This window comes from Leptosomus discolor, chromosome 4 (assembly GCF_034619465.1).
Source record: "Leptosomus discolor isolate bLepDis1 chromosome 4, bLepDis1.hap2, whole genome shotgun sequence".
In the NCBI taxonomy this organism is placed as follows: domain Eukaryota; kingdom Metazoa; phylum Chordata; class Aves; order Leptosomiformes; family Leptosomidae; genus Leptosomus; species Leptosomus discolor.
Genome location: NC_141394.1, coordinates 47907945 through 47932777, shown reverse-complemented (window position 1 = coordinate 47932777; position 24833 = coordinate 47907945). Strand labels below are relative to the sequence as shown.

The 24833-nt window shown below is 37.7% G+C and overlaps 1 protein-coding gene across 1 annotated transcript; it reads right to left on the bottom strand.

The window, feature by feature from the left end:
• Positions 1-7350: 7350 nt before the first annotated feature.
• Positions 7351-24297, bottom strand: LOC104354850 (coagulation factor XI-like). The gene is made up of 14 exons (XM_009961878.2): positions 24240-24297; positions 21344-21506; positions 20579-20685; positions 18850-19009; positions 18153-18262; positions 14753-14912; positions 13849-13958; positions 13609-13768; positions 13369-13484; positions 12832-13006; positions 10835-11010; positions 10438-10533; positions 8932-9071; positions 7351-7506 (listed from the first exon to the last, which is right to left on the bottom strand). Exons 1-14 carry the CDS (start codon positions 24295-24297, stop codon positions 7351-7353), a joined length of 1887 nt encoding a protein of 628 aa, XP_009960180.2.
• Between the last annotated feature and the right edge of the window lie 536 nt (positions 24298-24833).

The following is a 24833-nucleotide window of genomic DNA, read 5'->3' as shown; positions in this document are numbered from 1 at the left end:
CAGCTGCTGAGTTCCTGCACTGCCAGGTGCACTACTGCTTTCTCCTGGTAATGGAAAATGTTGCATTTACCTGGCTGTCACAACTAACTTATATCTTTATATTAGTCATGTTTAGGCCTATTTTATCTTCTCTTTTTTTCTTGATTTCTTTCACTTTATTATGATTTTAAATGGACTTGAGACTTCTAAACAAATAAAACTGCAAGGAAGGTAAGTCAGTCCATAATTCTGTTGTTTGCAGGAGAATGAAAGGACTGAATCAGGTAAAGAATGGGTAAAAAACCCTGAAGAAACAAATATTATCCTGATGATATTTCAGGTCTGAAATGCCACGTGTATTGTCAAAAAAATAAAACAAACCTGTGACTTTATATTGCTGTTGTTGATCACACGCAGATTGTCCAGCCCACCTCCCCTGAGCAAGGCAGGGCCAGTTACACCCCAGTGTAACCTAGCCCTAAATACTTCCAGGGATGGAAGTTCCACAATATCCTTGACTGTCCCCTACCCACTGCTTCACTCTCTCTACCCCAGACAGTTTTTCTCAGCATTCTTTTTGCTGTAACTTAAGGCCATCGGTTCTTGTTTAATCCACAAATACCTCTAAACCTTTGGTTTGTTTACCTCATCAGTTCGCTGATGCACATAAAGAACATGTGTCTCCTCCTGCCTGACTGGTGTAAGGTTTACTGAGATCAATGACCACTCTGAGGCAAGAGAATTATAGTAGAACAGCAAGATATTATTTACCCTTCTGCTTCCTGAGAACCTATAGTACCTGGAAGGTCTGTATAATCCCCTTTGATTGTGTCCAGAACAAATGCTGGAGACTACAATTCAGATTTTCATCTCTGCCCAGTCATGAGCAATTTATCAATTTTAGACAATCTCACTATTGATTCTTCCAGGCAAGAAAATCTGGTGCAGAAATTCTTAACAGCTAGTCGTATTTTTGGTGGTAAGAAACAGTCATACATTATTATTAAAGTACAACCTAAATTTGCTTTATGATTATAATGTGCAACAGTGTGTGAGGGAGAGGCTTACACATAGCTCCCCAAGCTGAGGTTTCCCCTAGCTCCCTGATTCAGGGCCAGGCAACCACATCATGCCCAAGCTGGCCTTGAGCCAAGCCCCCCAGAGTAAGTAGATGTGCTTGATGCCTTGGCAGTGGCTTTCCACACATATTTATTAAAATGTGAAATACCATAGGGTTCCATAAGCAGGGAGCTATGGGCAAATAGCACTTGCTTAGCTTGATTTTGTCAGCCTTGATGTGCTACTGTCTATTAATGTCCCTGCATCATGCAGAAAAGAGCAGTTAAACATATCCACTGTCCTTGAACTCACTGAGTTCTATAAATGATGTTAATTTAATTATTTACTGTTATTTATCAGCTATAGGAATTAAAATATCATTCTGAGATTTGCTAATCATACTTATTCATCAAAGCTATACAGATCCAATTTCCTTTTCTCACCATAGCTATTAAACACAAGACAAATTAGAGCAAAAGTGCCACCTAGTGGCACTGAAAGTTATTTTAGAGTACCTGAAACCCTTTTTTCACCGTGAAATCTTAGCCGAACATGTAGTGGAAGTTAAAAGACATCAGAGCTTACTGAGAGCCATACAAACCTTTCTGCAGATAAGCAGAATTCCTCTACTGGAAAGAAATACACAACCTCTTTATTCCATTCCTTTTTCATGTTTATAGTTATTTCAGTGCTCCCATCAGCCCATTCTGTCCATCTTAAAGTTTTGGACTCTGAAGTCCAAAGTTTTTGATTATGTCAACTCATCCAATATGAACCGTGTAAATTGTTTATTAACTGTTCACTGTAGCTCTTCCAACAAATGAGTTCACAACAGCAGCTGCATTCAGTGATCACCCTCAGGTTCACAGCTTCATCTGTCAAAACAGCTAAATTCCAGGAAGCCCAAAAGAGAGAAGCAGCTCTAAAGCTGACATACCTTTGTCTTTCCCCTTCTACACCTTCCCCCTGTCCCCCATGGGATGTCATTGGTCCTCCCCCGGTCACATTGGGCCATCTGTTGAGTATGTCTTGTTCCCTACTCCATGCGTAGGGCACAAGTTCAAAACTAAGATACTCATGCTTAAAGTTCTTAAATGGTGAACATGTACAGGACAAGGGAATCACAGCACAGAAACACAAAAGCTTCAGGATTGCTACACATGGTGTTTCCATAAGAAGCACTTTTCCAACAGGAATAATTGAAAAAGTGATGCTGTACTATGGACACACAATGAAATAAGCCTCAGGGAGGCCACATCAACACACTAGAATAGTGATTTCTTCAGCTCTCCTATGATAATCAAAATCAGACCATTCTTCACATCAGCATACATGACCTTTGGGGGCAAAAATGAGTAAAGCAACAATCAGGAGACAAAATCTACCAGATTACCAGATCAGTGGAGAAAGATGCGGAAGTATGGACACAGTCTGGACCACTACACACATGCAAAGTGGTGTGTGGCAATAGGCTCAGGTCTCAGTGCAGCACAGTCATGTTAAGGTAGCACTGCACTTCAGCCGACTCTACAACTTCCTAGTCCACAAAGAGCTTAGCCAATTTCTGCAGCATACCTCATTAAACTTCAGGTCTTGGAGTACGGTTGCATGGACCTGGAAGGGATGTCTAGGTCGATCACATTTTCAGTTTCAGGTGCCTAGATCAGTACTTACTGTTTGGGCTCGTCTTTCTTCATCTTGCACGGATTTTTGTTTTGTTTGTTCCAACTCTTCTCTCAGCTCTAGTTCCTATCAGCTCCTTTTAACCTCTTCTCACATGCCCTGTGCTATAGTCTTCTTCCTCCAGTGTCATCATCCCCCCTTCCTGGTCTTTACAAACAAATCAGCTAACAAAAATGTAAGAACTGACTCAAAATTGGCTAACATCACGTTGTGATATGAAAAGAGTATCAAACATACGAAGAGTGACTAAAGAAAATGAAAAAAAAAAAACCAACAACAACGAAAACCCAACCTCCTCGCTTCCCATTTTCCATTCCATGGCAGGTAGCACAAAAATTAGTAGAATTAAACTGCATGAAAGATTATTTAAGCCAGTGACAAGGAAAAATTTTGTAGTGGTAAAGATTGTTGAGAACTGGAATAGCTTGTATAAGGTGACTGTAGAGCCTCTGTTGCCAAAGGCTACAGAAACTTTGACATGAATAAGCTTCTCTTCCAACTGGCTTCAGTGAATATAGGTGCTCTTGATTGTGCATGAGGTTAGGATGGTGTGCTAGTTAATCTCTGAAGACCTTCTCCAGATCTCTTTTATAGGATCCTATGAAAATTAGGAAACATTTAAGAAGATGCAAAACAACTATTTCACATCTCTGCTGCATAACTCTCATGAAAAAATTTCTTGTAACTTACAACACTCCACAATAACTCTACTAGATCTACAAGTACCTATAATATGATGTACAATAAAAAGACCATGGGAAAAACAATTAATTTATTATTCCAGGAAATGCTTGACTGTAAATATGCAATACTTAGTATCTGCTATTATTGTTCAAAGAGGCAAATTAACGTTGCCCTCTATTTGAAGTGTAAATGCATTTTTAATATATTATAATGCAGATATTTCATAAATAAAATGAGCTAGCAATAATTTTCCAAAGAATCCTCCATGCATACTGGAAATTAGGCAGAGAATAAGAATCCACATTTTAATTTAACTGAGTGAGTTCTCTTACTACAAAGACCTCCACCATGAATTATTTTCATTACATCCCGTTCCTTATTTTTCAGCGTCTGAGATGCATTTTTCATCACAGCAGAACAGAATTTTTTTCACAGAACAAATAAAACTTACACTAAAAGCTTATGCCAAATTGTTCCCTTCCCCTCTGCTGGGGAAGCAGAGGAAATGGACATACTTGCTGATCTCTGTACATCTTCACTGTAAGACTTTTTAATTCTCCCATGTAGAAGAAATGAGAGGCTTCATGTCTTCTTGTTCCCAGCTCAGGTCACTTTCAAGAAGATGTACTTCAGCCTCAGACATTACGTAAAGCATCAGCAGTAACAGGAAACACACTGCATCACCAGTTTAATGGGAAGCTGGGTTTCTTTGGTTTACAATTCCATTAAAGTGACTACAGAGGAGGCTCTTACAAGTTAAAGAGTCCACTTGAGCAGCACCACAGCGTGCCTTACTTTATGATGAACTAATTGCTCTCCAGACTATTATGGCACATACGAAGTGTTTCATCTGTGCCGGAATGAGACTGTAAATTTCTGGGATCAGGGACCTTATTTGTACAAAAACTCAGGACAGACTAATGCTGCCACCCAGTGCATCAGCAGTGGTGCTTGCCCCTTGCAAGACTTCTGCCTACCCAATATAAGTGAAATTATGAGCTTTATTGATTTTCAATGTAACTAAAGAGCTGAATATAAGATACCATAAAAAACATTTGCCATTAATCAAAATAGCAACTAAAGCACTGATGTTTATGTTCTGTACCAACATAAACAGAGGCAGATGTAAAATACAAGGCCAAGCTTTTCTTTAATGAGATTGAGATAGGTTGTGTGGTTGTTGGTTTTTAAGAATTCTTTTTCCCCAAAGAGGGAGAGGAGAAGGGAGAATAAATAAAGGTCATAAACTGCCACTCAATTAGTGCAAGCTACCTATTGATACCAGAAAGCCTAAGCAAGATAACACTTAATAACACCAATGTGTGTCCATCTATGAGTCTAAAGGTCTCACTGAATTTCATATTATGCTAGTGTATAAATCCACAGAAAGGTCAGACATTCCCTCATGTAGTTCTTAAATGAAGTCATAAGGACTTCATGTAGCTACCAGGAGCTCCTGCATCCTCCACATAATGTCTGTACCTGTTACTCACTTTTAGCTACCAGGAAATTGCTATGGATGAACAGACAACTAATGCAAAACTTCACTGAAGATTATCTGCTCAACAGCTGCTCATGAAGGATGTATGCAGTGACTGAGATCCTTTATCCTTTCCACAGGAACAGCTAAGTTTCCTTTGGCATACTGCTGTCACCAGATATGCCTCTGAGGAAAAAAAAAAACAACATTGAGCTCCAGAGGTCTACAGGGCACTGCTGAGCTGCCATTCCTCTTCGTTACTCCAGTAGCCACAACCTGGAAAGCCTCATAGCACAAAACAAAACACACCAAAAAAAAAGAAAAGCGCATGCATTTTATGTGTGTTTGAAAAAGAAGCTGATGATAGCATTATTACAAGAAAGCATTAAAGGTTATCAGTTTGACATTACATATGTTCTTTAGCAAATACACAGCTTGAGTATTGGCAGATGGGTATTTTGAATGGTCTCCTGATGATTCTTTTTCAGAGAGTTTCAGTCTCTGTTTTCATGCCGAACTAATTCCTTTGTTTCTTCAGCAGCTCTTTTCCAGCTGTCTTCATTCCTTCCCCATGAGGTCAGAACCACATCCGAATGCCAGGAATCTTTTTTTTTCCTGCGTTTTCTATTTTTTCCTACTCTTTCTCAGTCCCTTATTTAGGTCTCTAGGGTTTTGACAGCATGTCTGAGGTTTGCTGACATTTTAAACCAGTTGTGGATTAAACAGAGCATGAAAAGGACATCAGCCTCCACCTTTATCTTCTATTCTGACTCTACAGTGTTGGCAAAAAGTCACAGCACAGCGATATGCCTTCCCTTTCCCCCTTGACCCAATCTCACCACCACATGCCAGACGTTGCCAATTGGTGCTCTGAGTATCTACAGACAGCACAGGGATTCCCAAAGCAGGAGACCTTCAGCACTGTGCACCAGTAGCAGTGCAAGCCCCTGGCCCTGGGAGACCATCACAGGGCAGAGGGAAGGCAGCGCCCTTCTTTCCCAATATGTGCCTGCAGCAGCACCATTGCTTCTCCTCTCATGTTACATTTGGACTGTTTTCATCCTTTCTTTGGATTTTGGTTCCTTGAAAACAAACAAATAAAACCAAGCCCTTAGCCTTTGAATACAGCTTTGGAATTTCAGGTGTTGTTGACTTCGGTCAGCTTAGCACTGCATACCCTGAGAAGCACTCTGACCCTTTTGGACACTTAGGCACAGACAGAACTGTTTGTAAGCTTGTAGTTGTGGAATTACATTTTTCCTCAGTGTTATTTGTGAATAAAGCATCAAAAAAATAAACACGGAAGCCATTTTCAGCAGCTTGATTGTTTTCTCCCATAAACTTGACGTGTTTAACTTCTAATTCTCATGACCTCATTTACTTGTAAAGCCACTCCTGCTGTTTACCCCCACAACATACCGAATGTGGCTGTGTGGCAATTATGAGTAGCACTCTAGAATATATTTTCAGGAATTAAAGTAACATAGATGATTAGGAAACAAAGTTTAGCAAAAACAGTACTAAGTTCTGTGCCTTCCTTTCTGATTCAGTGTGAAATGCTGCCTCTTATCAGGAAAGCAATATATTTTTGACTGCTGTTTCTCACACTAGTGTTAATTTTGGTCATGAAACATATTTGCTACCCGATACAAAATAAGGATAAAGGATAAAATATAAAAAGGAGGAAAAGGAGAAAGCTGTTTCCTTCTCTTCAAGGAGAGCTAGGGATTTGGAAAATAAAAATATATTGTGCTAAAGACCAATGACATATGATGTCTCCAAAGGGAATGATTCTTTTATTGACTTTCTGGATATTCTACTTCAAGGGAAGCAGCCCCACATTATTGTTCTTATCACAAAACTTTCCACAGAAATCAGAATAATGTAAGTGAAAGGCAGTGCTGTTACCATACTTGCAAAATTGTTACTGAAGAGCTTGATAAGGCCTCTGGTCTTGTTTTCTCTGTTAGTACAGCCACTTTTTTGGCTAATACCCTAAGAAAACAAGGCTTCTCCCTGCCTCAGCTTCCCTTCCCCAAGCCCGTTAGTAAGTTTGTAAACGATTGGCCCATTTCAACTGAATTTGGCCAAGCGAGAGAAATCTCCATTGCAGTACCCAAACCTCAGAAGTTAGAAGCAGTTCCCAGCCCAGCTCCCAGGCCCATACATGCCCTGCAACCTCATCCACTCCCATTTCATCCTAGCAGGGACAGAAGAAATTAATGGTTCAAACAAATTCTTTATTTCCGCCAAATCAGTGACCACAGAGTTTATGCTTATTACAGCTTTTTATTTAGTAATGACAAAGTTCATCCATTCCTGCTTTTCTACTTTTTTTTAAACAAGTCTTTTACATTCCAGACTAACGAGAAACATCATTTAAAAAAACACTGATAAACTTCATCACATTGCTCCTACTGTTATGATTCCATGACATCCCTTTGAGCCAGTAGGTAACTCTCACGCTACGTAGTTTTTTCTAGAATCCAGTCTGAATACTCAGCAACTTTTGTGTAGACACCCGGCTGCCTGGGGCGAGCGCACCCTTCGCCCCAGCTGGTGATGCCCACCAGGTACCACACCTCCTCGTGCTTGCATGACAGTGGCCCTCCCGAATCTCCCTGCATCACAGCAGAAAGACAGACCACACAAGGAACAGCTCTTGTCAGCATTTGTCTCTCGAAGAAAGCCTTGATTAAAATTATCATCATTAAGCATTAACACCAGCATAACTGCCTAGATTTCAATTACTTTTGCTTAAGGCTAATTAACAGAGTACTGAAGCAGGTTTTCTGTTTTTCTAGTAAATTGACTTCTAAATACTTTTCAGTCATTGCAAATAATTTCCATTTCCCTTTAAGGTTTAAAATTACTGTATTTTGGTTTGTTTCTAAATTTATCTACATACATATGATTTAAAACCCAATGAAGACTACATGTGCAAGCGAGAAAAATAGTAAATTTGCTGATGTTTTCTCTTATGACCTTGGTTTTAGTACACAAACCTCAGTTCTTTTCATGGCCTATCTTGTCTTGTTTAAGTGATGATGTCCTCCCCTGGATAAAACATATCTCTGTTTTCTTTTCCTATTCCTAACTGATCTTTCTGAACATAAGGTTCTTTAGTGTAGCTGTTATGAGTTGTTGAGACAATAGCAAGTGTGTTATTTTTATAAAACAGCTTCTCCATTTTCTGGTACACTGTATCAGATAAAGAAAGCTTATTTGGCATAGAGGAAAAATTACTTCCCAGCTCCAAGTATTTTTATTTCAAATTCCTCAACATCGATCATAGTAACAGTAGCATTTTAACATAAAAATGTTAACTGTTAAATGCTTAAAGTGAACGCTTTGGTAGAAAATTAATCTTACTAATCAGACTATCTTCTTCTTGCATAAATTAACTCAGACTACTTAAATTAATGTAAATGCATGAGCCTACACTCGAGTGGAGAATATGGCTCACTGAACTCATGATGTTGTGACATTTCCAATTCTAATAATGAACAGACCAGTCTGTTCAAGTTGTCTTTAGCCTTCCATCCTCCATGCATCTTAATAGTATTGCTAACACCCTCCCTTCTGGTTTGTACACAGTGGATGCTTTAAAATAAGCTTTCATGTCCGTATTTCATGGAAAGAAATAAAAACATCACATAGGAAATCTGCTTTTATTGGAGAACTGCTCTGAGATACTGTACTTGCTCTCTTTGGATTTCTGATACTGTGAAGCAATACTGTTTTATTCCCTAAATGGTATGTGTGTGTATGTATAAATATATATATATGTACATACACACACACACAGACACACTCAGAGTTTCTTATCCATGGAATCTATCGCTAATGCTTTCAATGTCACATAAGAAATGTTTTGCATATACATTGATTTTCATTGCTTTTGCCATGTAAATGTGATGCATTAATCAACAACTCTATTGATAACTGTATTTTCCTAATGCCAATTAAAAAATAATTACAGTATTCAATCATATATTCAAATTAATGTTTGGAATATATGACTATATACTACTTCTTTTCATTACCTTACAAGCATCCCTTCCACCTTCATCATAGCCAGCACAGATCACTTTGTCATCTATTCTGCGCTTCCGGTACCTTGCCTGGCATTCCTCTTTTGACATGAGGGGAACGGTTGCCTTCTGAAGAATATCTTCTACACGACCTATGTAATAGGTGGTATGAACAGAGAAATGGTTGCTTTTAGCAAAATAAAAGCTAAAATTAAGCTCCAGAAATCCCCATACAGTGATATTACAAAGTTGGAAGCCACTGCTTTTAGAGTGTTGTTAGGTGTTCGTGACACTGATTTTCCTTTTCCTGTGTTCAGTAAACACTGTGAACTGTCTGCTAATTTGAATGTTTTTAGAATGTCATGTTATGGCTCATGACTGGGCAACCTTTAAAACTCCTTGTGATTTGCAATGAATCCTCGTATGAGTATGGTTTTCAGGACATTTGCCCTTGAAACCACTCCTCCCATTAAGATCATTGCTTTGTGTTACTAACAATTTTTTCTTAGTAATGTGTTACAATAGGTTTGGAATCTCCCAGTTGCCAAATCTGTGCTGCTCCATGCCCTAGTAGTTTACAGGATGGAAAAATTCGCACACAGATTAAATAAGGGGTTTTGAGAGCAGCCTTTTCTTAGAAATTAACTGAAGAAATTAACCTATACAGTATCTGTCTAAATTTGTTAGATTTCACACCAAACTCTACTTTTTAAATAGGAAGGTATATAAAGGAAAGAACACCATTTAAATAGGTGTGTGTATATATACACACACACACACATAAATATTACACATATAAAAATATAACTAAATACATGTAAAAACAGACTTTGATAATTAAAAGCTATTTGGCCTACCTCCATATAAAATCAGAGGAATTCAAATCCCATCTACTATCGAAACACAAAAGTCATTGGCATTGCTTATAATCAACTTCATCATAAAAGCAACATACTTCAGTCTCCAATCAATGACTTTCTAAAGTCATATGAATACAATGGGAAAAAAAAAGCATGGGTTATGTGCAGACTCTAATTCAAAACCTCCTAATTTAGTGATAAGTTTGGCTTATCACTTGGCTTTTTTCAGCTGGGAGCATGAAAAGGAGAGTGTGTTCCAGATATATACTGCGTTTTGCCAGAAGATTAAGCTAGAATCTAAAGGAAAAGTATTTGAGGGCTGTACAGGATATATTTAAGGTAGCATTCTTACATATTTCAAATTATTGAATCAATTTGTAAAATCTCATTTTTTGTCAGACCACAGAGTTATTTAATGAGGATTTCATACATCTTTCATATATGTTTTATAATGTCTTAATAGAAGTATATTCTAATTAAGAATCCTATTACAGTGGTGGGCAGATAGCAATATTTGTAGCCAAGAACATAGTAGAATTTTCTTTTAAAAAAGAAGGAGGTTTTCTTTAAATAAATAAAAAAAGCTGGGGGAGGTCGTTTTTTTAACCACATGAATTCTGCGAATACAAGAACTCACTGTTTAAATATTTACTTGTACCTTTTTCTTTTCTGTAACCCCATCCAATTACCCAACAGTCGGTATAAAGTACGTTAGCATCTTCTTTTGATGGCAAGCAAATAGGTAGTTGGAGATCTAAAATATGGTTAAAGATATTAGTTTGACCACCAGAGACAACTGCAACATTAAGGTTTTTGTGGGCACTTACATGACCCCTGATGATAGCCTCCATATTTTGCTTTGTCCATTACTCTATACCAGTCACATAAGTAAAAGTCACCCATTTTCTTTTCAAAGCCAACAGAAGGAGATTCTCCTCAAAGCCCAGTAACTGCACACTAAAGGAAGCAAGCCCAGGTGTCATGCACCACCATATCAATGCCAGCCCTGTGTCATCCTGTACATTTTCAGAATTCCTCTGAAACACACTACATACCAGTAAAATTCATAGGCTTATCGAGTTTCATTAAAGCAATGTCATATCCAGTCTGTGCATATTTATACTGAGGGTGAACAATGATCTCTTCCACTTTGAAGAAGGACGTATCCTCATTTATTTCTGATTGTTTTAAAATACCAGCATAAACACGCCAAATGTTGGGATTCTCAAGACTGAGGGGAAAAAGACAAACAGTCAGTCTAATGCAAAAGAGTTGCACTGATTTAGAGTTTGTGTACAGATGCCAACATCTTCCGCTACTCATGAGTGTACAGTGAGCAGCACTGAGGTCATTCTTTCCATTTTTTATTTTCACACTCTCAAAACTAAAAAAAAGGTTTGTTTTGTGCATTCCTTCTGTTTCTTCTTCTTTCTGTTCCTCTCTCTATTCATATTTTCATCCCCACAACAGCTTTCTCACTCCTTTATGTTCATTCCAACACATCAGCTTTTCTAGTAATGAAAATAGGGTTGGGAATATAAATTCAATTAGAGTCTATTCTGACACTTCTTTGTTAGGAAAATGACACGAGCCATGTAAATATACATTACAAAGTGTAATATCATAGACCTATATGAAACGTTCCAGTTACTCTTTATTATTTCAATTTTACTTTGAATAAGTTTAAGGGATATTTCATTGCGATATTCTACCACTGAGGCAATCTAGAAGTTTTAGTACATGCAATGAAAAAGAGACAAAACTTGTCTTAAATAAACTTTCCCAAAATTTTGAAGATTTTATACATGAATTCATAAATATCAGTCAGGCTTAATCATTTCCAATTAACAAAGTTATTTTCTTTATTTTTATTTTGCAAGCATATATTCTCCCTTTGCATCTTAGAATACTGGTAAGTTCTACACTGGATAGCAGGTAGAGAACAATATTTTTTGTACAGAGTGTTTTAAAGAGCTTAATCACTTTATAAAGTTTGCCGCTGGAGGCAAAATATTGGCAATACTATTCCATGTGAAAACAATAACGGGTAACGTACTATACTGTGTGAGTAAAAATGCCTGATTTTGGTCCATGTTCTGGGTCAACATCCTCCTCTTTGAAGTATTTTTTCTGTTAGCTGTCCCTTTTTTCCCCATCAGACTGCATTATAGCCTTACACATTTCACTATATAAATGACAGGATAACCTGCTTTACAGGTGATGACAATCTAAGAAAGGAAATGAATCATCTGCATGACAATTAAATCAGCTCTTGACAACACAAATAATTTCATGACCCTAATCTCATGGTAATTGGATTAACAATACAGAATATATGCGTCAGCGCAAATTAGTAATGTCTTGGGTATCAGCTGCTTTAAATTTTGTTCTTACAGCTGAAATCTGCATTAAAAATAGGGTATTAACTGACTGATTGATAGAATTTGGGGAAAAAAAAAAAAGTTACAGGAAAACCAGGACAATTGGGATCTGGATGTTTCATGTAATGCAGAGATAGGTAGTTCAGGTACCAGAAGCAGCCTAACTGGACCCCCACCGAGATTTACTTTGTGTCCTGGTCAAATAAGTTAACTCACTGAGCACCCTGCTGCTGAAGCTACAAGACTAGTACCATTTCTTAAGTGCCATGGAGAAATCTGAGTGAAGTCATTTGAAGTTTATGAAATGGAAAAACCTAGCAAGAGATTTTCCTTGATAGATGATATAGTATTAGAGTAAGAAAAAGCTTATACTGCATGAGAATGTCTAAGTTTCTGTAGGTATCTGGCGTCTTCTTTAGAATTTCATCTTCTAGATGCATTAAAATAACTTAGCATCAGTAGTATAACACTTTGTTACAAAGGGACAAAGTATGGAGTTGCAGCTGTGCTAAGGCTATGAATAGTCTACCTTAGAAGTTCACCTTTTGGTTACATTAAAAGTTTGTCTATTCTAGTCCTCATTTTTATTTTTCTGAAAGGTAGATCTCAACTCATCTCACACACTGGATGAAATTTTTGGTTTTATTTGTACATTTACATTCAGGCCTCACCTCACGACACAGTGAGCAGCTGTAAGAATCCACTGGTTGCTGACAATAGAGCCCCCGCAGAGGTGCCTCTGACGAGACAACTTCACATGCAAGCTTACTTGCCACGGCCATTCGCCAGGGGAAGAGTCTGTCCCTCCAACAACCCTAATAGTTCTTGCAGAATGCTGCATACACACTGTAGAAATAATTTAAAACTGTGCTTAAAGATGATTTGCAATTACCAATGAAAAATGAAGATGAGACTACTGCTGATCCCTGAATAGGGACCTATCTATTGCAAAGAAGGTGATATATGATACATTCTAATCCCTTTATGATCATAAAGCCTATTAAAATCAAGTTCGCAGTGCTACTGTTGGTGTTTACAATGTGCAGACCTGGCTAACTTCACTTTTTCAGAACACTCCTTAACTTCACAAGGCACCCCATTGGGACAATGCAACCAATTCAATGCAACCAACTGAAACAAAGGTTTTGGCTTCCTGTACTGAAATCAGTTAAGCACTGTCTCTTTTACATGAAAGAAGTTTTACTTACCAGTACTGGCTTTTTTTTTACATAATCTTAGTGAGTATCCAGAGATCCTTCCTGGCCCGTGTATTATTTGCACTGGAGATCCATTTGAGGACATTCTTAGATGACACTCACACTTTCTGCCAATGAATCAATGTAAAGATTCAGTTTGTACTGAATTATGCAGAACACACACAATAACCCTCACCAAGTCTGCAGAATTGTTATTTCAGTGATCTTAACATTTTGAAAAATATATCTCACCTTTCCTCATTGCATGAATCTTGGAGGGGAAAGTAGGTAAAAAATTGGCAGCGGATCACATCTGTGCAAACCTGCTGACAGGCTCTGTGTCCTTTAGTATAAGTGACATTGAGTTCATCTCCAAAAAAATTCATATTCATGTAAGTGCGAGAATTGCAGGCTGTAAGAATGAGTGCATTCCAAGCATCAGAAAGTCTATTCATTTCAAAAGTAGTATTTTTATTGTAATGTATTGTTTACCAGGAAAGGATCTTCTGCAATTTAGGAGACCAAAGCCTGATACAGCATTTTCTCGTGATTCAAGATCCTCTGGTATTCCACTTGTTGATGTCTTCAGAAGGCAAAGATTTCTGAAACGAAAAATTTTTTTATAATAACTAAATCTGTTCTTACATCTTAAAATTGATTGGTACTGATTAGGTACTGATAAGGGAAGGTTCGTTCTTAAATGTGTTTTTTTTCCCCAAGTCTCTATCTGTAAAAGTATTTCATATGAAACTGCATTCATTAAGTTCACTAGTTCACACTAAATTGAAGGCGTTTTTGTAGTTCTGTGAAATGGCATATGCCTGTACTACTAAACATATGGAATTTATACATGTGTAGAAGAGGTGACTTTAGATGATATAGGCCATTGCAGCTTTGCTACTCCCTGAAATTCCTTTGAAACTTCATTCTTCTGTGTTGTGTGGAACGTAGGATTTTTACCATTCTCACTGCTAAGTATGAAAGAAGGAAGCTCAATAGAAACATTTTTTAGCCTGTTAACTTTATGAAAAATCTTTTCAAGGAAATAACTTAATACTGTTAGGAAACCAGATGACATTTTTGATAATTGCATAAAATTCAGCTTTAAGTTATTAAAGCAACCTGAAGGCTCATTGTCTCTTTGATGTGTATAATACTTTTCAGGTTAACACCAGCTGCAAAACCCCTGATCACACTGGAGAATAGATGAAATGCCCACAGGGAACTATAAACTTATAACTACAAAACATGAAAAGCTGCGCTTTAGGGAAAATAACCTTTTAACAAAAATTTCCATAAAAATAAGAAAATAGTGGTTAAAAAAAAAAAAAAAGCCTGTGTGCTTTTTTTTAAAAAAAAATCTACTTAGAGAATTAAAGTTAGTTGTCATATTCACCTTTCAGATTCTATTTGCCATTCCCTGGTAAAGAACGTAAAGAACAAACACTTTGGAAAATATGTACAAATAGTTTGGCAGACAGAGATATCAGGAGTGAAAAAACTTGTAATATTCATTCCTGAAAATTCTTGATCTTCAAAAATGTCCATTTGACAATCTGTATAAAACAAGAAGAATATATCAAAATTCCAAAGATTTTATTACATCATCAAAATATTAAAGTTTACAGATTATTCATTTCTATCCTTATTCACATTTTCCTTCCTTTGTGACTGATAAACTGGAAAGATAACACCACATTTTAAACCCAAAACTATTTCTCAAGAACATTTTTGAGTGTGTAAACTCATGGAGAGGACTGCTGATCAGGAACAAGGTTCACATAGAGAAGATAAAATACATGTTAGAATACAGATTTGCTATCTAACAGGGAAGGCTTTAAATTAGGAACAGTAGAGGTCAGCGTACAAACTTACACAGTTAGGAACAAATCATGGTAATCTAGGCAAAGCCTAAAATAATTAAGGTAATGGGTATATCTAAGAGGATCATGGGAAGACTAGAAGAAAAATAGTGGAATAATCCTCTTAACACTTTATCAAATGCTATTTGAAAAGTAGGCAGAATAAGCAGGAGTAATGTACAGTCTGCCCTCTGACATGACCAAAATAACATAACAGAGGCTTGGCACAACAAGACTGTGGATATAGAAGTTACAGGAAGTACTAACATGTTTAGAAAGAGAAGAAAGTTTTGCCTTCTCTAAAGATATACTTGAAGGTCTACTTAAAATCCCAGTGCAACGATAAAAAGAGGAAGAAAGGAAGCACCAGCATGGAGGATGCTTCTTGGAACTATCAAGCTGTAAAGCCAGTAAAAACAGTGAAATGATCCAAAACACAGGACTTGGTGGCAGCAGAGAGCTTCAGCTGCTGAGAAAGTACAGCAGCCAAGTCGACACTTCGAGTTATAGAAACATACTGTGAACATTTTACTACAGAAACAGGAAAAAAGTAAAAGGGAGAGGTAGAGCTTAACGTGACTCCTATTAATTTGATGAGGTTTTCAAAAAACGTAAGCATGAAAGGACAACAATACTGGACAGTATCTACACAATAAGAATAGAAAAAAAAAATAATAAGGAGACTAGAAAATAAGGGTGAATTAACTGACAATTTGTAGGTAAGATCCCATGTTAGGGGAAAATACAATTCAGGAGAATGGATATTTTCTAAAGAAAATTATATTTAAAACACAAATGTGGATCTGGAAGTTTAAAGAAGCTAACTCATGATCTCAATGATCATGTTCAGTGATCATTTGTTCAGTGTTCAATGACCTCAAGGAAGGAACTTTGCAAAGGGCAGAAATACAGACAAATTGCTATGGATGTCTAACAGCGTGTGTGCATAAGGACAATATGAAAGAGACAAAGGCACAAAATGAAAGCCCAAATAGGAAGGAACAAACTCTTGAAAGAAAAACTTGCAGTGCCATTCAGTTAGCATTAAGAAAGGAGTTCAGGTTCTTCTCAGGGGAGAGAAGGAAAGCTAATGGCAAAGGACACAAGATCTACCTCCCCCCCACCCCCCTGCCCCCTTCTTCATGAAAACAAACTGCAGTTAGATGGTCAAGAACATTAGCATTACTGAGCAGAGGAAAGAGGGCATGGCAGAACAGGAAAGAGAGAAATCCCATAATATTGATTATTTCAGTGGTCTTAGAATCTGACTGAAGCAATCTCAAAGTTTCTTGGTATGCTTTAGCTTTTGCTGTTCACAGAGGGTTGCTGTGATTCCAAAAGCTTTGAAAGGAAAAGCATCTATTTTTGAAATGATGATACTGGAACATACATGATGTAGGACTAGTCTGCCTAAATACAGTCAGAGAAAAACTAGAACAAATATTCAAATAAATGCATTTCAGATATTTAAATCACAACAAGGCAGAAGATGGTACTGAGATTTTATGAGCACATTTGACAAATCTCTGTCTGGAGAGATATAGCTGATCTGTCTTGGATTAGGACAGATTACCTCCTTAGATGACCACTTGATCCAATAGTACTGTCTAGGCTTCTATGATCTTATGATTCATTCCTTCTCTCTCTCTCCTCTTGCCTCTCACAGAAATAAAAGACAGGGAGCAACAAGATTGACCTTCACATACTTTCAGAAATTCTGATTTAATTTGGGATAGTTCATTACTGCCACGTCACCTCTGTCATAAATCATAAATGTCTTTGATAAAGTCTCAAATGGCTTTTCATTTTTTTTTTAAACTTAAAATCATATTGTTTGTGCATATGCCACAGTCACCCAATTCTTCTCAAAGTCTATGACCAGCACCCTCCTGAGTACTGTGATTTTTTCTTCTAACCATGAGTACATGTTTTTCTAGTATATATTTATGCAAGCGTTGCATGAAAAAAATAAATCTTCCCTCCATTCTGTCTCACATACACAGTGAGGGAATACTTAAATTCTTTTCTTCTCTTTACAAAACTTTTTCTTCTTTTTTTTTTTTTTACTCTTTAATCTTAATTTCTCTTTAAGTGTATTCACTGTTAAGATCTTAACAAAACTACTTTTTCAAAAGTTTCCAAAGATTATTCTTACAGTAGGACTAGCAGAGTCTGAAGAAAATACACTGAAAGAAAAAAAAGATGCAGTCTCTACAAAATGTGAATTCTATGGGAAAACTAGATTCTCTGTCAGCTAAAATAAAGCTATATGGAAGCAGAACAACATCATCACCATTAAGATGGGAAAATACCACACAGTAAAACAAGGTGGAGGTAGATCTAAACAAAGAAAAAAAAAAATAAATAAAAAAAAAAGAAAAATTTTCAGTTGAGAATAAGAAGGTATAATACACACGGCTTGATCTTGCACTCTTGTGTCCTGCCTGAGTAGCGATTGCATCAACAAGCACAGACACTGTTTCCAGCACAAATCACCCACAAACACAGAATACATCCCTTCATATTAGCAAGTTGTATTAGAAAACTGCAGGCCTTCATTAAAAATTTCTAAGTGCACACACGGTATACAGTTTAGAAAGCTTTATATTCCTCCCAATCTTTGACTTTGATGGGATTTTATCTTTCATTTTTGTACCCACAGTACAAAGACAACATGCAATTTCATCAAGCTAAACTTATGAAAGAATTCTTTAGATCTTCAAATCAGGCATTTGTTTTTTGTAAGACAAACAATAAAATGGAAAAATTAAAAAGATCTGAATCTCCTTTGTGCCTGAGAGTACTAACTGTATTTGCAAGAATAAGTTTATATTAGAATTATTTTGCATACTGAAACATATATACATGTCAGAGACAGACTGCACCTCATCCTCCATAACCCTTAAAACTGAATCAGAGATTTTAAATAGTTACCTATTTCAGAAAGCTGGCATGGCTTTAAAGAGAATCCAGACACAACCTCATCAAGCACCTTTATGCTGGTTGGAGTTCCTACACTGGTATGTTTCAAGAAGCATTTTTTACTGAGCGACAAAGAATAAAGAAAGTGGTAAGACAACAGGCCGCCTTCCTTGGTCTAAGCCCTAAGCCATCCTCCTGGCCCCATAATTCACACCATGGTGCAGGTTCTGGCCACGGGCCAGAGCAATCTCCACTCTCCAGAATAATCTTCAAATGAGGAACAGAGCTAGCTGAACAATGTTTCACTTGTAAAATTGAGCAGATTAACAGCTCAAAACCAGGCCTGATAAAAATGAAATAATTTCTCTGGCTGATCTGATGATGCTATTTTCAGAGCAGTAAGCACAGCAAGATTTAACAGAGCAATAATGCTGCACACCTACCAATGTAATTTGCATTTCAATATCTCCAGAGGATTTTAATTTTTTTCAGTGCTATGATAATCAAGTTTGTCTTTCTCACCAATGGACAAATGAAAGCCCATTTACTACAGGCATATTCCTATCTGTAAGTTTGAATAAACATTGCAAGGATGACAAGCCAAGGAAAAATTATTTCCTTGAATAAATTCTCACACCTTAGACTGCTCTGAGATTTACTCTACTAAAGCACAGCGCTGTCCAAGGAAAGGGATCAAACCTGTATCTACCGAAAGCTTGCATTGTGAAATGTTTCTGAGGCATAGGTAAAAAAATGACAACGGTTGTCATTGGTACATCTCTTTTGACATTGTTGATAGCCGTCAGCCATAGTAACATCATAAATTTTCCCTTCCATGTCCAGTCCTATGTGGACATCTGGGCTGCAAGCTGTGAAGAAAAGAGAGACCAAGTTCTGAAAACATGCTTCTATTATTTTCCCCACCCTGCACCCCAAACTGCCCAAAAGATAGCAGTTCATATGACATAGCCCTCATAATCCAGATTCCGTATCCCATGCTCACTTCCACTACATCATACTTCACGTATACTCTGGTAACAAAATCAAAAGTGTAGGTACAGCATCGTACTGCATGGCAGAGGAAAGAACTGGCAGACTTTGGCAGTGCCTTTGCCTACATGAGAGAGGAGCTCTAACCACTATGGCTGAGACCATGATGATGTTAATTAAAGCAAGAACTCAGGATTAATACTAAATTTCAAATTTCACAGAGCAGTTTAAAAGGCAAATTCTGTCCTCATTAGCAACAGACATCTGCTGTTTGAGTCAGAAGATTTACACTTCACAAAGGGAGTTTGAAACAGCTTTCCTCCAAGCAGCATACAGGTTTTGCCTCATAGTCAGTGTGGACTCTTCAGAGAGAGTCAGCCAAACATTGGTGGGGTTTTTAAACATATATGTGTAGATTTTCATTTTAGTGACATTATTCTGATTCTAGAGTAACTCCAGTGATATTAATTAGTCTATATAGGTTAAAGAATAACATCCCAATGAAATCTATTTTGCTGCTGAGCCAAATCTGCTCAGAAATATAAATGTGACAAGATGTTGGAAGCAAAGAGCTTTTAAAAGTCCCAACTGCTCTGAAAGGCTAGTGGTAAGCAAAAGCAAGCACAACAGATTTGTCAATAGCTGCAACAGAGAACTTGCATAAAGTAAGATGCATTCAGGTCTGCCATATTGAGGTGCTATACCAATAAAACTAAAGAATTAGCCTGACATCCATAAGACTATACTTGGCCTTAAAGTCAGGAAGTGAATAAATATATTTTTCCTTATTCTGTTTTTCTCTACTACCATGCTATGTTTAAATCTGATCTCCTCTTAATGATATCATTATGATGGTACAAGTTTAAAACATATTTAAAACAACGTATATAATAGGCTTTAAATATGCCTGCTGACAACTCGCAGGTATGGCATGCTGACACTAAAACTCTTGTGCATAGCACACACACACACAAAGATGGAGCTGCTAATAAATTACTACCCAGAATCACGAAAGTAGCAACATCACTTTGTGTCTATGTACTTCTGCTTTACTGGGCATCTGCTCTACAAAGTTATAAAGCAGGGTCAGACATGCTGTATGAGCAATTTGCTGGAGTGGAATTGTAGTAATAAATAAATCTTTAGAACTAGAGCTACCAGTCAAAGCATGTGCTCCCATCTGCCTGTAGCAAATGAAACAGTGACTGCAGGAGCATAGTTTCCCTGTTGCCTCATCTGGGGACCCTCAGTGATGAATGGTTGGGGCTGAAGAGTGAAACCAGTGGAAGATTTTGTAAGCTGTGTTTGAAAGAGATCTGGCCAAGAACATATAAATCACTGCTTGGCTGCTTCCCTGATTCTATTCCTGTTTTCAAAATGCTGATTTTCTAACATCTGCTACATGATACAGAGCATAAAATGCATACATTTAAATAACCGTATCTTACCACTAATTTGGATGTTACACTGCTTCAAGGAGTGTCCAGAGATAGCTCCCTCCATATCCACTTTTGGCAGCATTTCTGTGTCACTGTCTTTCAAGTAGCAGGAAAACCTGTGTTTTAAAATGCAGCAATTCACTGCTTTTGCACTACAACACAAACTTTCATAATTGTTTCTCAGGTAAAACCCAGGCTGCCCAATAAACATTAAAATTTAGACAAGTGGAATTTGGAGAAAAACAGGGTACAGCTGCATCTGTTTTGTTGGCACTGGTGGCAGGTGAGATTAGTCGGATGTACGTGGGAGCTCCAAGAGGTCTCATTAAAGTGAGAAGCAGAGTCCAGGGTTTGGAGGACAGAAATGCACTGGGCATAGAGAGGGAGGACAACCTCATCTTCTAAGGCTGCTGATGTTCTTAATTGCAAGAAAAATAAGCTAAAGAGAGAGGGTGGGGGACAGTAGAGGGGACAATTGGAGATGTGAAATTGCTCACATTGTGCCTCAACAATAAACATGTGGCACAGAAGAGGGAATGCACAGTCAGTTCTATCTCCTTGAAAAGGTTGCTATACAAGACTGAGAGATTGGGCATTGCCAAATTTAATCTTTCAAATTTAAGCAAATACTCTTTTAGATCACCAGTTTTAAAGATACATGACATTGTTTTCCATGGCAACCCTCTAGCTTTCCCTGTATGCCTGTGTTCTATCAAAAATTCCTAAAATTATCACAGGAGACCAGCAAAAGCCACAGAAACACGAACATTTTACCTCTTTGTAGTATCTTTAGTCCATGCCACTGGCAAATAGGTGAAGAGCAGACAGGTAGGATGGTAAGTACACACTACTTGGCAGTAATTGGCACTCGGTGTAAAAACTGTAGTGAGGTCTCCTCCTTGGAAGTATGTATTTTCATAGATCCGAGTCTCACATTCTGATACGGAATAATAAAATATATAAATTATTAGAGATGTGAGCACACACAGTTCACCAGGAGAGGGCGAAGCCACTGCTCCTCTTTGTCATTGATCTTGCTTTTAAGACAGTCCTTTGGCAGGAGAAGAGGGTGAGGGGTGTGAGTAGCACAGTTCCTCCGAGAGTCCCGTCTTTGCTCTGCAGCAGAAATAGAACTCGCTGGGTTGTCTCCCCATGTTCCCTGCCTCATACCCAATGCTGGAGGAGGGCAGCTTGAGTCGAGGCAGAAGCCCAAGCAGCAGCATGGGCCACAAGGCAGATCTGCATAGCAAAGAGGGAAGGGAGCTCCTCATGGCAGATCTCAGGAGTGGCAGAAGCATCTTCTGAGAGAGACCAATACGGAGAACCATTAGGAGGAAAAACAGGAGAAGGAAGTGCAGAGACCAAAAAGAGTTAGAAAGTTGTACATGAAGGCAGCCCTATTTTGTTTAGGGAAGCTCCAAGGCCAGTCATAGGTGGCACCACTGTGCATAGCTTCAATGGCTCCCAGCATTCTATAAACCTTCTGCCCCCTCACACTCCACATTGAACCTCCCCAACTTGCTTTACAATGAAGAAAATACTGCTACAGGAGTAGTGACTCAGGAACTATCCAGAATAAAAAATGAGCTCAACTACTGCCTCACATCTGCAGGAATTCATCATCAATCCCATACTGAACTGTAATGAAACCCACTCACAATGCACAGGCGTGCAATGAAGATACATAAGCAGCAGTCTGTTCTCATCTTCCAAAATGAACGCATTTGTAAGATCTCTGTTAAAAAACACAAGAGGGCTGGCTTTGCAGAGGAGCCCACTCTTTTCTTGTATTTTGCCCTCCAAAGGGGTACGAAGCCAGTAAATATGCCGATTTTTATTCCTGTATCTACAAAACTGCTCTTTCTTAGCTAAAATACTGTATTTTTACAGCACGGGTGAGAACCAACTGAAAACATTTTATCTAGCTGATTAATCTGTTACTATAGCGCTATCATACTGTATCAAAATCTAAGTAAAATAAAAGCAAATGGAACTATAATATTGGATTTTATGGTTTTAAAATATTACAAGTGACTTTTATTTGTTAATGTGATTATAAACTATACTTAGGTAATTCTATATTTCCCACATATGGGTAAAATATACAATTTGTCAAAAAAAAGGAATTATTAGACATATATGGTAATATCTTTTAAAGTTTAATTTCTTGTTAATATAAAATTCGTACTTTATAAACATACAGATTTTCTGGCATATATTCTTTCAAGACCTTTCTCTAAAATTTCAATTTATTATTCTCAGTAGAGTTTCTTTGCCCAACTTTGTCATTAACAGAAAAGCACTTTCTATTACTTACAACACTCTAAGTGAATTCTAAAGTCAAAATAAAAGAATATTACAATTATTTGCTGTATCAGACATTTCAGATCTTATTTACCTTCTTCTAGTGTAAATTACCACACAAAAAATTGATTTATGCTGTAAAACTAGGTACCATGTAAAACTATGCCAGTTCTGGATACTTTAGTTTAATAAAAATATATTTCCTAGGCCTCAGAAATGTTCCAGGATCCTAGTTTTTCTGAGATTTCCATCCATGTAAAACATTTCCCTAAATAATACTACATTTATCAAACAGATTTTGCAACAAAGCTGAGTAACCTTATTGTCCTCCAAGAAAACAGTTAATACATTACTGAACATAAACTCGTGTTAGGGCTTAGTTATAATTTATCAGCACAGGGAACTTCAGGGAAATACAGTGCAATTTTTGACTTTTGCGAACTAAACAAAGTAAATAATTAACACAGACTAACATTGAAAAACATACACAATCACTAATTTCCCAGTGTATCAAGAGAATTCTAAAAAATAGTTGACAATAAAACAATTGATTCTGGAGTTATTCACACATTGCAATAGTCTCTCAAGCTTGACGGTACATGTTACACAGACACTTTTTAAATCAGTAATTTCATGCAAAGGCAACATGTGAGTAAGACTAAAGGTTGGTGGGATTTGTTTATTTAAAAAAAATAAAAAAGGATGTTGGCTCTGAAGTTGAGCTGCTGTCCCCCAGCGAGGCTGCTGGGTGGCCCCTGCCCCATGACTGTCAGTCCTGCCTTCCGCCAGGGCAGTGTCTGGGGAAAGGGTCAAGGCTCCTCTGCAGCCGGGAAGAGGTAGCCAGCTTACCCCGGCACTGCTGGATCCAGCACACATTCCTGCAAACCATAGGGAGCTCTAATTTGTGCTGGGGGGAAACCAGATTAGAGCAAAGTCAGCTGAGAGGCACCGGGTGCCAGTCCGTCTCCTGCGCCCCCAACAGCCGCAAAGGGCTCCCGTCCTAAGCCGCTGCTAAAGCTGCCAACCTGCTGTTGGGTGCTGGACACTGAACATCACACTGATTTCATGGTTAGGAGCTGGACGCAGCCTCAGTCTGACAGAGAAAACTGCCTGTAGCATGGTCCGGTGTGTGCTGGGTGAGGTGACAGCATGGCGGGGGGTGGCACACAATGTCAGTAAAGGCCCATTAGAAAGTTCCATGTCAGGCAATAGGGTTAGCTACGTGAGCTACCCAAACTTAACTGAGCGCAACCCAGCAGAATCAAGACAGCCCTCTCGGGACCAGACTGCAGTTAATAATCATCTCCCCTTCTAGAAGAGTTGCATTACTCTGTGTGCCTATCTTAGGAATGATATATTCACTTACCACTGTAAACGGAAGCAAGTAAGAAAATGAAATAAAAAGTCTGATAAATCCAAATCATCCTAAAAAACACAAAATGATTCTTTAGGATACGTTTAATAAAGGGTGTATAATTAGTTTTATAAAGTACTGCAAGGCATGTCACTGATTTACACTTGTACTGTTACACCATTAATTCAAAATGACACCGAAAATTACAAATTACAGCTGTGATATGCAGTTATGGCATGTATAAAGTAGCATAAAAGAGCAACAAAGTTTTGTCCTTTACTTATGGTTGCAAGAAGCAATAAAGCTTATAAGCACTTAGAGAATTTCTGCTTCATTTTACAGCAGAATATTTATTCTTGCTTAGACTGGGACCAATATTCCATTAAAATGTCATTATTAATCCTGACTCTGTCCTGGTAGCTAAGTGGATACTATCATCAATGTAGCAAACAAATGACTCACACTCACTGCTTCTGGTATATGTAATATGAATTTTAAACCCTTTCTTTTTTCTTTTCACATGCTACAACTTAAGCTGGGAAAGAATCAAATAAATTAACTACACAACACAATCCATAAACAAATCAACATACGCTGTCTTGTTGC

Coding starts and splice junctions, on each gene's coding strand:
- LOC104354850 (XM_009961878.2), bottom strand. CDS start 24,297: ATGATTTGGATTTATCAGACTTTTTATTTCATTTTCTTACTTGCTTCC. Junction 20,686..21,343: donor ACTAAAGATACTACAAAGAG/GTAAAATGTTCG, acceptor TTTAAAACACAG/GTTTTCCTGCTACTTGAAAG. Junction 18,263..18,849: donor TTTCACAATGCAAGCTTTCG/GTAGATACAGGT, acceptor TTTGTCGCTCAG/TAAAAAATGCTTCTTGAAAC.